Source organism: Leptodactylus fuscus, chromosome 3 (genome assembly GCF_031893055.1).
Source record: "Leptodactylus fuscus isolate aLepFus1 chromosome 3, aLepFus1.hap2, whole genome shotgun sequence".
Taxonomy (NCBI): Eukaryota; Metazoa; Chordata; class Amphibia; order Anura; family Leptodactylidae; genus Leptodactylus; species Leptodactylus fuscus.
Window position 1 is genome coordinate 16,035,411 of NC_134267.1, and position 17,162 is coordinate 16,052,572.

General features: G+C 43.9%; 1 protein-coding gene across 1 annotated transcript in view; it reads right to left on the reverse strand.

Moving 5' to 3' along the window:
- Window positions 1-6,707: 6,707 nt before the first annotated feature.
- The window catches only part of PTPN14 (protein tyrosine phosphatase non-receptor type 14), a 70,930-nt gene continuing 60,475 nt past the window's right edge, over window positions 6,708-17,162 (reverse strand). Inside the window, exons 14-19 of the mRNA XM_075267099.1 lie at window positions 15,090-15,233; window positions 13,028-13,246; window positions 12,668-12,796; window positions 9,488-9,722; window positions 8,553-8,716; window positions 6,708-6,969 (exon numbers count right to left, since the gene is read on the reverse strand). Coding sequence (XP_075123200.1) covers window positions 6,841-6,969; window positions 8,553-8,716; window positions 9,488-9,722; window positions 12,668-12,796; window positions 13,028-13,246; window positions 15,090-15,233 — 1,020 coding nt within the window. The 3' untranslated portion in view covers window positions 6,708-6,840. The remainder of the gene's footprint in view (window positions 6,970-8,552; window positions 8,717-9,487; window positions 9,723-12,667; window positions 12,797-13,027; window positions 13,247-15,089; window positions 15,234-17,162) is intronic.

Below are 17,162 nucleotides of genomic sequence, written 5' to 3' on the forward strand. Positions count from 1 at the left end.
GACTGAGTCCAATACATATAGATTTTTACATCTGTGCGTTTATCTGTTGCTCTCCTCCTCCATAGTGGTAATGACAATAGTACCGAAACACGTACCTGATACACCCAAACTCGAGTGGCTATAAGGTTTCTATGACGGTGTCCATTTAAGCAGGCCCAAAAAATTCAGCATACTACCCAATATTGTCCAATATTTCCCGTTTACTACTGGCCTACGTCTTCTCCAATGACTTTATTGGACCCTTGGCGTATCATGATGTAAAGGGTTGTGGTATGTCAACCGGTTGTCACATGAACAGCACGGCGCTCCATCGCAGCCCTCAAGATATGATGTAAGTTAAAGGGGGCATACAGGACTAGAAAACCAGGCGGCTAGACTTCACAAGTACATGATGGCCATGGGATGAATTACATAGGTTTTTGGATAAACCTGATACACCTAGAATACTTCCTTAGGTCCTGTAATGACTAAAAGGGTCCCCAAGTTTTCATTAACAGCTGAAATAGGTGCAGGGTCTTGGTAATCCTCCATACACTGTCCTATCAATTTTTCTGCTGCTAATAATCACATTATGGCTGCAGCACAGGGTGCGTGTATAATAGAGTAGCCTGCCCCTTCCCCTATCCATTACTACTATAACTGGTTTAGTCACATGTAATTGTGCCAGGAGTAACTGTACAATAGGAAATCAATAGCTGATGAAAAGATACAGGAACACTGAACATCGGGCATAGCCTTACCATCCGTAATCACACCAGACATAGATACAAGTACACAGACTTTTTTTTTTTTTTTTGTGGGGGTGGGGGTCTTAGTGTACAATGTTTAGTTCAGGGCAGAGAAAGCAGTTTCTAAAGGTGGTAAAAGGAAAGCAGCCTATTCACTGTAAACTAACGACTTAAAGGGTACCTATCATTACAATCCCTTTTTTCAGTACTACCACATCAGAGTAGCCTTAAGAAAATCTATTCTTCCCTTACTTTTAGAATTCTTCTCCGTGCTGTCATTCCGGTGATATTCCCGGTTTTCTCCGTACGCACGTCTTCAGACAGCACAGTCTCCTGAAGACTCTCCAGAGATGCCCTTCTTCAGCCACTGGAGAGCTGTGCGCATCCTCCTGTGCATTCTTCCGGCAAGACTGCCTTCACTTGTATAGCGGCCACAGAAAAATGGCCGACAAGACATGTGCAATCGACACTTTTCTGTGGCCGCTACATGAGCATACTGCACATGCGTAATACGCTCGTGTAGTTCTACGGAGTAGAGAGCATACTCAGTAGCTCTGTATAGGCATCCCTTAAGCGGAAGACGACACAGAAGCACGCATGCTACTGTAGAAGAAGGATGTCGCTGTAGAGTCTTCAGGAAGCACAGAGCATGCCCCTTGTACTGTTTGACTGCAGGGGGACCGCCCCCAGTGCTGTCTGGAGACTCATTTACATACGACGAAAACCAGGAATATCACCGGAACGCGGCACGGAGAAGAATTCTAAAGGTAGGAAAAGAATATCCTTTCTTAAGGCTATTCCTTCATGGTAGTACTGAAAAAAGTTTATCCAATGATAGAATCCCTTTAAAAGAGCTCCACTTCCTCTTCTCAGGAAGTGACATCACGACCATTCAGCATCCGGTCATGTGACGTCATCTTGGGTGCTCTCGTTTACCTGGTAACCACTGTTACGCGCCCCATTTCCCAATTCCTATAGATCTCACTTACTCCCCCTATAGGCAAGTTGCTTGTATTGCACAGTATATCCAAAAACACAAGAAATCTGACTTGGCAAGAACTCAGTGTTTATTTATATATATAAAAAAATCTTTGCTCAACAAAATTAAAGGGGCTTCTCCCCGCTTACAGAAAGAAAAAAAAAAAAAAATACAGAAAAAAAAATCCAAAAAATTGCTTAAAATGAAATATACACAGAATACAAACTTGTTTTAAAAAAAAGTATAAAACAGCCATAGAAAACAAAAATGAGGTGTTATACGGGGTAAGGGAACTAAACACAGAGGCCAATATACAGAAGCTGAAATATAATACACTATTGGAACTAAGCGCTTACATATACATCCGCACAGTGCAAACAGGTTCAGAAGGTTTTTTTTCTTAAAATTTTTGTGAATTCATCACTGTACATATAATGCATAGTATACATATACAAAGTGTGCACCCAAGGCACAGAGGAATGTGAGGTCTTATGTTATGAATGGCCGACTCCTGACAAAAACAGCGCCACCCTTGTGCATAGGCCATGTTCGGTATGCAGGCCATCTCTTCCCACTGGGGGCGGGGATACCTACGTTCACCATTTCTGACTCCTCCTCCCTGTGCCGAATCATGGAACTTTTTGAGTTTCTTTAAGCAAAAATTTGAAAATCAAAAAAATCGCCAGAAAAAAAAATTGAGATTTTATTTTATTATGCAAAAATAGCCCAGCCGTACTTTAAGGGAATCTGTATCATTGGTCTGAATAAGGCAGTAATCCATTCGGGGGAGTCTGCATGGGAACTGCCCCCGAACGGACTACCGAACGCATTGGCAAGTGGTGTGCAGTGAAAGCACAGGGACCCCATAGACTATAATGGGGTCCATGTGCTTGCTGCCAGATCTCCGCAGGGCACATGTGGATAGGAAAGTACTTCACGATCTACTTTCCTGACCGCATTATTCGTGTGGAGATCTCATGGCAAGCACACGGACCCCATTATAGTCTATGGGGTCCGTGGGCTTTCACTGCATGCCGCTTGCAAATGCGTTCGGGACCCCAGAACCAAGGGTAAGAGGATTGTATAACTTTTTCAAAAACTTTGGAATCTTCTATGGAGATCCCTTCAAGGACATGGTTATATGGATATATCTGTGCTTCCATGTACATAGTATACAATATACACATCCATCCCGCCTCCATATCTCAAAACACAGCTAATAAGGGCCTAAATTTTAGATTCTGACCAATATGACAGATAAACAAGATGGTATGGTCCAGCCAAGCACCGCGCCCCTTTCCTCCCTATTTGCTATGTGTCTAAGCTAAGGATTCTGGAACAGACTGGTTGCTAGGAACTCACTGCCGGACTGTCTTAAAACAAGTCATCTGTTGGGCTCATATATGGTGCCAAAAACGGCAAAGTGAGGAGCGGCATCTTCAGAATCGCCCAGGAGTCCATAACATGTTATTTTTTAATTTTTTTAAATTTTCTATTAGGAAAGTTAGTAAAAAAAAAATTTTTTACCTACAAACTAATTCTGTAAGAAAGAAACTATAAAAGGAGTCTCTCGTTAATATAAATATGGCTAAAAGAGAGAAACTACCTGCAATGACATAAATACTCGGGTACTAGAAAAATCTAGAAGACGGAGCGCCACGGAGGTCACATGACTCAATTCTGTGGCAAAAATAAGAATTTGACATGTTATAAATTAATTGACATATTTGGCAATTCATAGCACAAGGAAGTGTAAGAAGAGTCAGCAAGAAAAATAAAAAATCTGTACAGGTTAAACAAAACAACCCCCCCCCCAAAAAAAATAAAAAATAAAAAAAATTATAAGTTTTATTCGCTTTTACAGTCAAATAAAGTACAAAAAAATTACCCAATACCAAACCAAATACTATAGTGGCAAGTTTGCGAATGTATAAATACATAATAGTTTTTTTTTGTTTTGAGTGATATCACACCTGTATGTGGGAAATGCCCATCAGGGCCAAAATGTCTACCAAACCATTAAGGGTAAGTTCAGACGGGGTTTTTTGGATCGGAACCTGAGGTGGAGGCTGTCTTGGGTTCCGGTCCAAAAGATGGGTAGCCGCGACTGAATGTCGGTGCACTGCACCAGCATCCAATGGCGTGCTCCGCTTCGGATTAGGCCCAATGAATGGACCTAGTCCGGAGGAAGGGAGTGTCTTCAGGCCGAATCGCGAAGCACAAATGAGCACCAATGCCTCAGTGGCTCCCATTGATTTCAATGGGAGCCGTCTTTTTGGTCAGGTTTTTGAGGCAGATACGGAACCAAAATCCTGACCAAAAAACTCTGTGTGAATTTAGCCTAAAAAAGTTCACACTGAGTTTTTTGGTCAGGGTTTTGAGGCCGTATCCGCCTCAAAATCCTGACCAAAAAGACAGCTCCCATTGAAATCAATGGGAGCCGCTCAGGAACTTTTTCTGGGAGCCGTTTCTTCCAGCTCCCGTAAAAAAGAAGCGACATGCTCATTCTTCAAGCCGAGTCGCCTCGCGATTTGGCCTGAAGAAACCACCCTCCGGACTAGGCTCATTCATTGGGCCTAATCCGGAGCGGAGTGCGCGGCTGGATGCGGTTGCAGTGCATCGGCTTTCAATCGCGGCGACCCGGCTTTTGGACTGGAATATGAGGCGGCCTCTGCTTCAGGTTCCAGTCCAAAAAACCCAGTGTGAACTTACCCTAAGAGTTCTATGTAGCCTTTAAGAGGAGCAGAAACCAATAAATCAGCTTGCAAATGTACTAGGGGAGGGACCCAATTTGCCTATAAACGGCCATAATGTCAGACTCCTAAGAAGGAAAAAGTTGCTGACATTCTTAAAGTGGACCTTTCACCACTTCCACCCTGCAATGCCGATTCTGGCGCAGAAGGAATTTTTTTTCTAGCCCTCACCATTCCCAAATCATTTTTATTCGTTCAGCACTATTATGTTCTCTGCTGTGAGGTGGGCAGTCTCTATCTATCTGCTGCTGTGAGGTGGGCAGTCAAATCAAATAGACTTTATTGGTATGTCCGAATGGATATTTGGCATTGCCAAAGCTAGTAAAGTGTGTGTGTGGGGGGGGGGGGGGGGGGAGGGGGTTATCGGGGTGAGTCGAGGGGGAGAGTATGGGGGGGGGGGTGGCTGATTTGGGGTATAACAGTCCATGGATTCTCAACCTCCTCTTAGTTGGTGGCCGCTATATGGGGAGGTGAGGTGGAGTAGGTGGTTTGGGGTATAACAGTCCGTGGAGTCTCATCTTCCTCTTAGATGGTGAGCACTATATGGGGAGGTGGGGTGGGGTGGTGCGGGTGGTTTGGGGTATAACAGTCCGTGGAGTCTCATCTTCCTCTTGTTTGGTGCTGCTGTGAGGTGGGCAGTCTCTATTTATCTACTGCGGTGAGGTGGGCAGTCTCTATCCATCTGCTGCGGTAAGGTGGGCAGTCTCTATCCATCTGCTGCGGTGAGGTGGGCAGTCTCTATCCATCTGCTGCGGTGAGGTGGGCAGTCTCTATCCATCTGCTGCGGTGAGGTGGGCAGTCTCTATCCATCTGCTGCGGTGAGGTGGGCAGTCTCTATCCATCTGCTGCGGTGAGGTGGGCAGTCTCTATCCATCTGCTGCGGTGAGGTGGGCAGTCTCTATCCATCTGCTGCTGTGAGGTGGGCAGTCTCTATCCATCTGCTGCAGTGAGGTGGGCAGTCTCTATCTTCTGCTGTGAGGTGGGCAGTCTCTATCTTCTGCTGTGAGGTGGGCAGTCTATCTGCTGCTGTGAGGTGGGCAGTCTCTATCTTCTGCTGTGAGGTGGGCAGTCTCTATTTATCTACTGCAGTGAGGTGGGCAGTCTCTATTTATCTACTGCAGTGAGGTGGGCAGTCTCTATTTATCTGCTGCGGTGAGGTGGGCTTGAAAAAGTATATTTTGTATACGAAACAGCTGTCGCCCGGTTGCTGAGCGTGCCTCCTCCCGCTTTTAAAACTTTGTATGGACATTCTTCAATAAAGTTTCAACTTTTTACGCTATTCTCGGTGAGTGCCAAGTAATTCCTTTTATTCATTTTTTCACAAGTCTCTATCCATCTGCTGCTGTGCGGTGGGCAGTCTCTATCTTCTGCTGTGAGGTGGGCAGTCTCTATCCATCTGCTGCGGTGAGGTGGGCAGTCTCTATCTTCTGCTGTGAGGTGGGCAGTCTCTATCTTCTGCTGTGAGGTGGGCAGTCTCTATCTTCTGCGGTGAGGTGGGCAGTCTCTATCTTCTGCTGTGAGGTGGGCAGTCTCTATCTTCTGCTGTGAGGTGGGCAGTCTCTATCTGCTGCTGTGCGGTGGGCAGTCTCTATCTAACTACTCCAGCCAAGAACCGCCTACTTGAAAATAGAGAGGTTTTGTTGAACGTAAAAGAAGCGATTACTCAGGAACGGTGGGAACTATAGAAAAAATTTCAACTGTGCCAGAATCAGTGGAGTGCCACCTATTGAAGGAAGCAAAGAGTTGGAGGTGACTTTATGGTCCTCTAAACTGACCAGAGATAAAAATCACATCCAATTACCATGGGTTTTTCTTGCTCCTTAGAATAATCTTAGGGAATATCGATTAAATTTATAAGAAAATGTGGGCAAGTTCACCTATCAGAGCTCAGCTTTTATTTTCCCTGTGCAGTTTAGAAAACTATTGCTAGGCTTTGATTGGACGTTACAGACCACATGACCACTTATGCTGGGTATCAGATACATGGGGCCCTTTGCCCTCTATACCCATCCATTATACTTTGCTTTGCTTAAGGTGCTTTTTTTCTGTGTATATTCGTTTTGCAGCAGGCTATAGACAAGAATATATATTACTAAAAAAAAAATCTAATAAAAAACAGAATAACTGTGAGCCATAGCCGTCTGTCTGTCCGTCCGCATATCCATCTATTACACACCAGCTCTCGTACAGTCACAGACCTCTGACTCTGGACAGAAAATTCATCACATTATAAAATGTGGTTCGATAAAACTGTTCAACTTTTTACATAAATTATTAAGAGAAATAAATTAAACTTATTAAAAGAAAAAAAAAAAAAAGTTATAATTTTCTGCAAATAAGATTTTAAATAGATACAAAAAAAACGGTCATAATTACAATATTAAATGAGTCTAGAACTTTCCAGGAACTGGATGAGAACTTGGTAGACAAACTTGTATTGCGCGATTGTCTGGATCATGAACATCCTTTGTTCCCGGAGATGTTTTAACATTGTTGGGATTTCGATTTTCTTAAAAAAAAAATAAAAAAATAAAAATAAAAATAAATTAATACATTCTGGAAAAAAGTTGCATATAGTGGATTTATAGTAAATAGCAGCCAATTTTTATATACCGTGATATATCAATTCATACTATTTTTAATGTACCGTATATACTTGAGTATAAGCCGACCCGAATATAAGCCGAGGCCCCTAACTTTACCAGAAAAAACTGGGAAAACTTATTGGACTCGAGTATAAGCCGAGGGGGGGAAATGGAGCAGCTACTGGAAAATTTCAAAAATTAAAATGGTCAGAGTTTTTGGGTGCAGTAGGTGCTGGGGAAGGGGAGGGGGTGTTTTGGTTGTCTGTCTGCCCCTTCTCTGAGCTTGAGGACTGGGTTTTTTCCCCCACTTGGAATTCAGCCTGGCTGAATATAGGGGATCTGCAGTGCTCCTATTAACCCCTTCCCGACGGAACAGGAGCACTGCAGATACCCTATATTCAGTAGACACAGGGATACCTAATGTGTTTGTGTGTCACAGTCATTCTCTACTTTTATATGTATTCTAGGGAAAAGAGAGATTTAGAACTTTATTTTGTTTATTTTTATTATATTTTTTTAAAGCTTTTTTTTTTTTTTCAATATTTTATGGGAGATTCTATACATTACTATTGCAGCTGTTCATAGACACCCCCCCCCCCAAAAAAAAAAAAAAAAAGAAAAGAAAAAAAAATTAAATTATATTTTTGCTTAACTCAAGTATAAGCCAAAGACAGCTTTTTCAGCACAAAAACTGTGCTGAAAAACTCGGCTTATACTCGAGTATATACGGATTTCTAATTTTTATTGTTTTAAAAAAAAAATTATGTAAAAAGTAGAATTATTTAAATAATTAATAAAATTATAATTAATGAAAAAAAAAATCTCCATAACAAAGTAATATGAAATAAAATAAATATTAATAAATCATAATAATTATTAATAATAATAATAATAAATTTAATATTGATTTTATTGATTATTCCGTATTAATATTATATGGTGATTACTATTTTATAAAGAATTATTAAGATTTATTATTACTATTAAATAAATCATAATTCTTAATAAAATAATAGGTCGTCTCCATAAAATATTAATACAAAAAAAAAATCATGACTAATACAAAATAATAAAAGCAATATTAACCTTTAAGTACCATCATGGTGTCTATCATAATGATAGTGGTGTATGATACACACCATGATAGTACTTAAGGGTAGAGATGAGCGAACACTGTTCGGATCAGCCGATCCGAACAGAACACACCCATAGAAATGGATGGAAGCACCTGTGATGCCGGCCGGCCGCCGGCAAAGTCAGCGTCATAGGTGCTTCCATTCATTTCTATGGGTGCGTGCTGTTCGGATCGGCTGATCCGAACAGTGTTCGCTCATCTCTACTTAAGGGTTAAGTAATGACATATAGCTTTTATCATTTTGTATTATTGATGATTTTTTGTATTACTATTTTATGGAGATTTATTATTTTATTAAGAATTATTATAATTTCTGAATAATGAACTATTATTATTATTATTCAGATCAAGTTCTATTGAAATGTGTCATACCTCGTTGTGTTCCAAACAACGCATCATCAGCTCTGTTAAAATGACCACGCCGGTCCTCCCCACACCTGCACCGCAATGGACCAAAACTGGAGGGTTGCAGTGGCTGCTACTGTCCATCATGCTGTTGGCGTGACGTCGCACTGACTGAATTTCCTCCAGGTACGCTGTAAAGCACAATTAATATACTGAAATAACCTTAAAGGGATCCTATCATTAAAACTTCATTTTTTTCTGCCTACTACGTAGGAATAGCCTTAAGAAAGTCTATTCTTCTCCTACCTTTGGTTGTCTTCTCCGCGCCGCTGTTCGGTATATAATCCAGTTTTCGTCGGTATGTAAATGAGTTCTCTCGGAGCACTGTACTGTGAGAGAACTCTCCAGCACCACCTCCATCTTTTTCAGGAACGGGTCTTCATCGCGTCTTCTTCCGGTGGTGGCTTCAAACTTCTAGGCCTCGGGCAGCCGACTGCGTATGCCTGCCGGCCACAAGAAAATGGGCGCTTATAATACTGTGTAAGCGGCCATTTTCTTGTGGACGGCAGGCATGCGCAGTCGGCTTTGTCCTGGGCCCGAGGCCTAGAAGTTTGAAGCCACCACCGGAAGAAAACGCGAAGAAGAAGATGTAGGCAGTGCTGGAGAGTTCTCTCGCAGCATTGAGGACGCCTCCAGTGCTGTTTGAGCGCTGAGGACCGCCCCCAGTGCTGCGAGAGAACTCATTTACATACCGACGAAAACCAGATTATATAACGAACGGCGGCCCGGAGAAGACATCTAAAGGTAGGAGAAGAATAGCTTTTCTTAAGGCTATTCCTACGTGGTAGGCAGAAAAAAATAAGTTTTAATGATAGAATCCCTTTAACAATATAATACAAAAAAAACTGACTTTTTAAAAAATTTAAAAATAAATAAATACAAATACTCAGTTGAATTCTTACATAAGAACCCTTGGGCTTCCTCGGGGCATCCATGATCTGGCCAGTCTGTGAACTGCAGGTGCCACACTGTCCTCTCTTGACCAGATAGAAGATGTTTCATCTTTAACCCGGTGGTTGCATAGCATCCAGAATCCGTTCGGAAATTTGTTGTGACTTTAAATTTTCCGTACGTTGCAGAATTGTGTTTGGATCCCAGTTTGGGCCAGTAACGGTGACCCTTGGCTCTTGCTTCTTCCTGTGAAATACACGACATATAGATTAACAAAAAATGTATAGAGTCTCAAATCCATGTTATCAGACACCTATCAGTTATTTTCTGGGAATGGTTGTCTCTAAGGCCCAAACGCAACTGCTAGTGATGTGCCAGTGAAAGCACACAGACCCATAGACTATAATGGGGTCCATGTGCTTGCCGCCAGATCTCCGCAGGGATCATGCGGGCAGGAAGGTACTTCACAGTCTACTTTCCTGCACGCATGATTCGTGTGGGCAGCATGCGGCAAACACATGGACCCCGTTATAGTCTATGCTTTTACTGCACAGCGCTTGCAGTTGCATTCGTTATTCCATTCGGGGGGCTCTCATGCGGACTCCCCGAACGGAATACCGAACGAAGGGTATGGAGTGTTGCATATTTTTGGTGCAGGAACCACATGGATTTCTGCAAGCAGATGAATGGGACAGTCGTGGAAATTTCTGATACAAATGTGCTGTGTGCGAATATACCCTTATTGTATAGAGGACATGAATGGGTAGTTTTTATAGGATCCTGCCCGGGTAATGGGGTTCCTTTAAAGAAACATACAAAAAAAATTCCCATTGTTGACCAGAAGAGTCACAGGTGACTGATACAGTACGGCGCTGCCAATACACAAAGCTCAGGTCCCAGCATGCACTGGAAACAGTCGTGTTTTCCTTGGCATCCCATGAAACGCATTGTCATAAAGGATAGCAGCGATCTCTGCCTTTGTGGGAACTGATAAGATTTCTGTAATGTGAGGCTGGCAGTCCCCGAGCCAAAAACGTGACACACGGCCACATAGCCAAACATCATATCTGCAGATAGAACTGTTGAATTTGGAAGATCTACAAAAGAATCCACAGGGGATCAAGTAAAAGCGGCGAGGAGTAAAGTGTCACCCTGGAAAGGAAAGACGTACCTCATATTACGGTAAGGGGTCAAATGTGCAGGGGGTGAGGAGTCACAGAAAGGGGATATTTTCTGAAAAATTAGCATGAAGCAAATCCTGTATAATAAGGACTGTCCTGGGACTGGGAACGGGAAAATGTCTCCAAACACTTTGTAACGTAATATTGTGCGTTTTTTTTTATTGGAGGCCTCCAGTGATGGGCGTTGCTCAAAACTTTTGCAAAAAAAGGTTTTGCAATTTTTTGGTTTGCGGTATCTTAAAGGGGTTTTTTGAGAGGATTATTTATTTTATTTTCCTAAAGTACACTATGGGAAAAATATGAAAATCTGTTTCCCAAGATGTACCGTATATACTCGAGTATAAGCCGAATTTTTCAGCCCAGTTTTTGTGCTGAAAAAGCCCCCCTCGGCTTATACTCGAGTCAGCAAAAAAAAAAAAAAAAAAAATTATTTTTTTTTTTAATTTTTTTTTTAGGAGGGTGAGGGGGGTTTATGATCAGCCACAATATCAATGTATAGAATCTCCCATAGTGCAAATTTTTTTTTTATTTTTTTTTTAAATAAAAGTTGTAAATCCCTCCTTTCCCTAGAATACATACAAAAGTAGAAAATGACTGTGACACACATACACATTAGGTATCCCTGTGTCTGACAGTGCCCTGTCTGCTGAATATAGGGGATCTGCAGTGTTCCTGTTCCATCAGGAAGGGGTTAATAGGAGCACTGCAGATCCCCTATATTCAGCCAGGCTGAATTCCAAGTGGGGGAAAAAAAAACAGTCCTCAGGCTCAGGGAAGGGGCAGACAGACAACCAAAACACCCCCTCCCCTTCCCCAGCGTCTACTGCACCCAAAAACTCCGACCATTTTAGTTTTTGAAATTTTCCAGTAGCTGCTGCATTTCCCCCCCTCGGCTTATACTCGAGTCAATAAGTTTTCCCAGTTTTTTGTGGTAAAATTAGGGGGTCGGCTTATATTCGGGTCGGCTTATACTCCAGTATATACGGTAAATAGGTGGTCTCTCCTTAGGGAGTGACATTATCCCCATAACCTGGTCTAGACGTCTCTCACCTCTGCCAAGTCAGTTCTCCCTACGCTGTGCTGAAGAGATCCAACCAGACCGAAACAGCGCTGTCCATAGCTGGGGTATTGACTTGGTAAAATCCCACATCATTGCACTAAAGGCTTGTTGGAAAGTCGGGAATGATGTTCAAGGGAGCTACCCCTAGAGGGCAGCAAACAGAGGCACTGTTTCCCTATTTACATCTTGGGAAACAGATTTGCATATTTTTCCCATAATCCCCACAGTGGAGCTAAAATGGCGTTTTGCAAGACTCCACACGCCTGAGAAGGTGATCTCTCCTTAGGGAGTGACGTTATCCCCATAGAGTACATTAAGCATTACTTACGTAACCTCCACCACTACCATCTGGGTTCCATCTTTCTCCATCTCCAGGACCCATCTCAACACAGAAAATTCTTTGAAATGCCGGCTTAGCCAACCCCTGACCATATCAGTGCCCACCTCTCTAGGGGTTTACGGTGTCAAAATGGGACTAGGAAGAAGAGACCCGAGGGAACACGGTAAGCCCTGGAAAGGCGGCGGAGCGCCCTGGAAACTCTCCCAGAATGTCCAGGAGGCTCCTGATAAAGGAGGAGACCTTCCAGAAGAGGTGGCAAATATCCTAAGCCCATCATTTCTTATGGAAAAATGAGATTGGCCAGGACATTTTGCGCCCATGTCACAGGAAAGGGGTGCAGACACGCCCAAAGGGGGCACAGGAATGTGTAGAGGGCGCAGCCATGTCTAGGGGGGTCATGGCCTAAGCTTGGAACTCACGCTGATCTCCTAGAGAAGCCTGAGCAAAAGCTTGCAAATCTATTCTTACTACACTCCACTGTGGGGTGTATTTAAGCAGAAAAGTTAGATACCGAGGTGTGTAATGTTAGCTGCCTGGATTATAGATATGCCATAGGTCTACGGAACGCAAACTGAGACCTAAAGAACAGGTGGGTCATTGATATACCTACCTCGTCCGCCATCACCATGGCAATCACATTTATACCCTGCTCCCATACCATCTGCCAGAAGTCCGGAAACGTGTGAATTAAAGGGCCCTGGGTTGCTATATAATGCCATTCTTTGTCGCCCACGACCATCTGAAAAACACAAGGAGACCCTTAAATCCATTGGCAGCTGTTCAAGACAAAAGAAGTCACCGCTCGGATTAGAGAAAAGCTTTAAAAACACTGAAAAATTTTTATTTGCAAAAATGTTTAACTTATTATTATTGTTATATTAATGGAAAGACTCCTTTAAAGTCACTATCCCTTTAAGACAATAGCAGGAAAACGGAAATAACGGCTTGAGCGAATGAGGCCGGTCCCCACCTTAATATGAGAAGCGTTGATGTAACCAGTTGGGTTCTCTTTGGTGGGCACAAGCTCGACCCGGTTCTCTTCGTAGGGAATATCTTCGCGGACACGATTGCGCTCCATGTTTTCGGGTACGGTTGCTGTAGTGAACACGCCGTCCGCCTTTCTCTTGGGAATTTGCTCAAACTCTGTGAAGACCATCCCTTCGTCTACCTTCCTCCGTAACGTCTTACACTACAGTGGGGAAAAAAAGGAAATAAAACATTGACTGGTGACTGGTCAGATCCGGGATGGAATGGCGGTCGTATTTGTAACAGGTTTATAGAACGTTTAACAACTTCTCAAAAGTCATTTACTGCTAAATATCAGGTCAGTGGCCCAAATGGTCACTGAAAACGGACCGGTGATGTCACTCTCAAACATAGTTGGTTCCTTACTAGTGTTGAGCATATAGTATTCGTCGAATACCTCGCTCCCATAGGAATGCGTGTAAGCGGCTGAACACCAAGGGGTGAATATTTGACGGCCGCTTACACGCATTCCTATGGAAGCGAGGTATTCGACGAATACTATTCGCCCAACACTAATCCTTACCCCTTGGTTTCGGCGGTCAAATGAGTGTCTCGTCTTATGGCGCAGCAAGTCCTGGCATGTGAGGGAAAGGAGCCCAGGACTGTACAATGGAGCTCTTGGGACAGAACAGCAGGTCGCATTTTTTTGTTTCACAAATTCCGAACAACCCCTTTAATTTAGGAGTATGTCATGGGGTAGATGGCCCATCAAAGCTGAATTGGTTGCCATGCGTTCACATGTGCACCGGTGTCCCAACGCAGAAACTGCCAAAATCGGACTGCATGGAGGGCATTTCTCTCCGCCGGTTTCAGTATAATAATGTCGAACAACTTTGTTGAATGGTGCCAGCAGAACCAGCTCAGGATTAATGCTGGGAAGACCAAGGAGATGGTGGTGGACTTTAGTAAACGGAGAGGTGCTCCGACCCTGGTGGAGATCCAAGGAACATGCATTGAGAAAGTCAGGACCTATAAGTATCTGGGTGTGCTCCTCAATAATAAACTAGACTGGGCTGATCACCTGGAGGCGCTGCACAGAAAGGCCCACAGCAGACTCTACCTGCTCAGGAGGCTGAGGGCCTTCGGAGTCCAGGGGCCACTTTTTAGTGGTTGCTTCAGCCATCTTTTTCGGTGTGGCCTGCTGGGGGAGCAGTATATCAACCAGGGACAAATATAGACTTGACAGGCTGATCAGGAGGGCCAGCTCTGTCCTGGGGGGCCCCTGGACCCAGTACAGGTGGTGGGTGACAGAAGGATACTGTCCGTGGTGACCTCCATGCGGGAGAACAAATCCCACCCCATGTATGGGACCCTGATGGGACTTGGCAGCACTGTAAGTGACCGTCTGCTTCACCCCAAGTGTGAGAAGGAGCTATCGCAAGTCCTTCCTTCCAACCGCGACCAGGCTGTATAATCTACATCAGTCCGAGCGAAGATCACTCCGCACAGAGAACTAAATGGTCCTGAAGTCTTCCTTCTTTCTCTTCCGTTCCTTAGCTGCTATGGACTCCTAGTATATCTTCTCTTCTCAGCATATGTGTGTCTATGTCTAATATATTACTGTGTATTATCCTGTATCTGTATTACTATGCTGCTGTAACATACTGAAAGTTCCCCAATGTGGGACTATTAAAGGATTATCTTATCTTAGTCTATGGGGACCGCTGCTGTCTATGGGGAACTGCTGTTTTAGTGGTCCGGCTTGCTGTGATTCGGGTCCCCCGGCAGTCCCGAACGACGGAGAGCCATGTGTAGATGTGAACCTAAGAGAGTCCCGGAGGGTAGAGATGGGACAAGCATGCTTGGCAAGACACAAACCAGGCCGTACTGTATTTCTCACAAGGTGAACAAGCCAAAAAAGCAGTGAAATCTGAGGACACCATCTTAGAAAGAAAACAAGACCTAACAAATCCCGCAAGACTGACAATTACGCGGAACAGGAAATTCAACTCAAACAAACTTTACGTATACAACGAAACAAACAAGGCAACAGAACATGATCTTACCCTCTCGTCCATTGGCACCATCATGGAGTCGTCCTGCCTGTTCTCGGGCACAGGAATTCTGGAGACAGAGAGCCCATTCAGCGCTGCCAACATCAAGGGTCTCTTCTGAGCCTCCAGGGCTGCCATCTCCTGCTTTTGTAAATTCTTTTGGCAAGAAAAGACAAGTTTTCATCTCAGTCAGTCGTGCCAGCAAATATTGGAATGTTTTTAATCTTAAAACCAACAACACCTGGCACTGAAAGAAGAACCCCGCAGCCGCCGATAATGGGACACGTAGAGGGGTAACTAAAACCGACCTATCTATTGTGTCCTCTGATCAGTGTCAACGCGCTCTTATTGTAAAGTTTTCCTCCGCTGACTTTCTGTTACAATTATATCTACGGGAAAGTCGCCGGCATTTCCGTAGATAGAATTGGCATGCTGCGATTTCCATAAGGGCTTGGGGACCCGGCCTTAAAGGGATTCTACCATTAAAACCCTTTTTTTTGTAGATAAGACGTCGGAGTAGCCTTTAGAAAGGCTATTCGTCTCTTACCTTTAGATGTGATCTCCACTGTGGTGTTCCTTAGAAATACCGGTTTTTACCGGTATGCAAATTAGTTTTCTCACAGCGATGGGGGCGGGCCCCACGCTGGAAATGCGATGGGGGCGTCCCCACTGCTGCTCGAAAACAGGCTCCAGCGACGCCTCTATCTTCTGCTGGATCCTCCCCTTCTTTCTTCGGCATCACCGCCGATGCCTGCGCAGTTGGCTCTGCCAGTGAGACACTAGTAGAGCCGACTGCACATGCCCACGGCCATAGTTCGGACGCCGCAATTGCGCGCATGCGCAGTCGGCTCTATTAGTGTCTCACTGGCAGAGCCAACTGCGCAGGCGTCGGAGGTGACGCCGAAGAAAGACGGGGAGGATCCAGCAGAAGATAGAGGCGTCACTGGAGCCTGTTTTCGAGCTGCAGTGGGGACACCCCCATTGCATTTCCAGTGCTGGGTCCCGCCCCCATCGCTGCGATAGAACTAATTTGCATACCAGTAAAAAACGGTATTTCTAAGGAACGGCGCGGTGGAGATCACATCTAAAGGTAAGCGATGAATATCCTTTCTAAAGGCTATTCTGACGTCTTATCCACAAAAAAGGGTTTTAATGGTAGAATCCCTTTAAACTGGTTTCCATCACATTGGTGGGGATCAGACTCCCAAGATCAGCTGTTTCCCGAAACTGCAGTGTACCAGAACTAAGCAACTCCATACACCATGTAGTGGCCATGAAAGGTACTGCAAACTTGAATACAGGTAGGCCCTCCACCAACCTGATAGCGACTATACCCAATAATTTCATACATCCCTCCATGTAATGATGAGAAAATAATCATGACAATGAAAAAGATGAAAGTTTTGTGCTTGTTTTTTTAGTCATTTTTTCACCATTTTTAATAACTCTGCTTGCTGTTAGTGATTGAAAACACTCTTGTTTCTATTCTAGATAACACTCTGTAAGGCTAGGTTCACACTAGCACTTGGTTTACGTACAGGGATTTTTTTTTTAAATGTAGATCGTGAGTCCCATATAGGCATCACAATGTACATTTTTTTTTCCTATCAGTATGTATTTGTAGAATGGGAGGACATCCACGCAAACACGGGGAGAACATACAAACTCCTTGCAGATGTTGTTCACGGCGGGATTCAAACCCAGGACTCCAGCGCTGCAAGTCTGCAGTGCTAACCACAGAACTGTCCCGAATTCACTTGACAATTTTTGCATTTTTCAGGCAAAAATTGGGAGGGAACCCGGCAGACCCCATTATAATCTATGGATCCGTGGGTTTCTGTGGGTAACCGCTTTTTATGTGGATTGTATTTCCGTTTTTTTGAGTCCCCAAGTGGACCCGAAGAATGGAGACCTGAACATAGCGTAAGCTAAACAGCCTGTGTGACTGATACATTGTAGCAAACTACCAGAGAGGACTGTGCAGCTACTACTGGTATGTTTAGCTCACAGAGCATTGTCTGGACTGGACACCATGGTCTGTAGCGGAGAGCAAGGCTATTCAGACTAGACAATGCTCGATCAGCA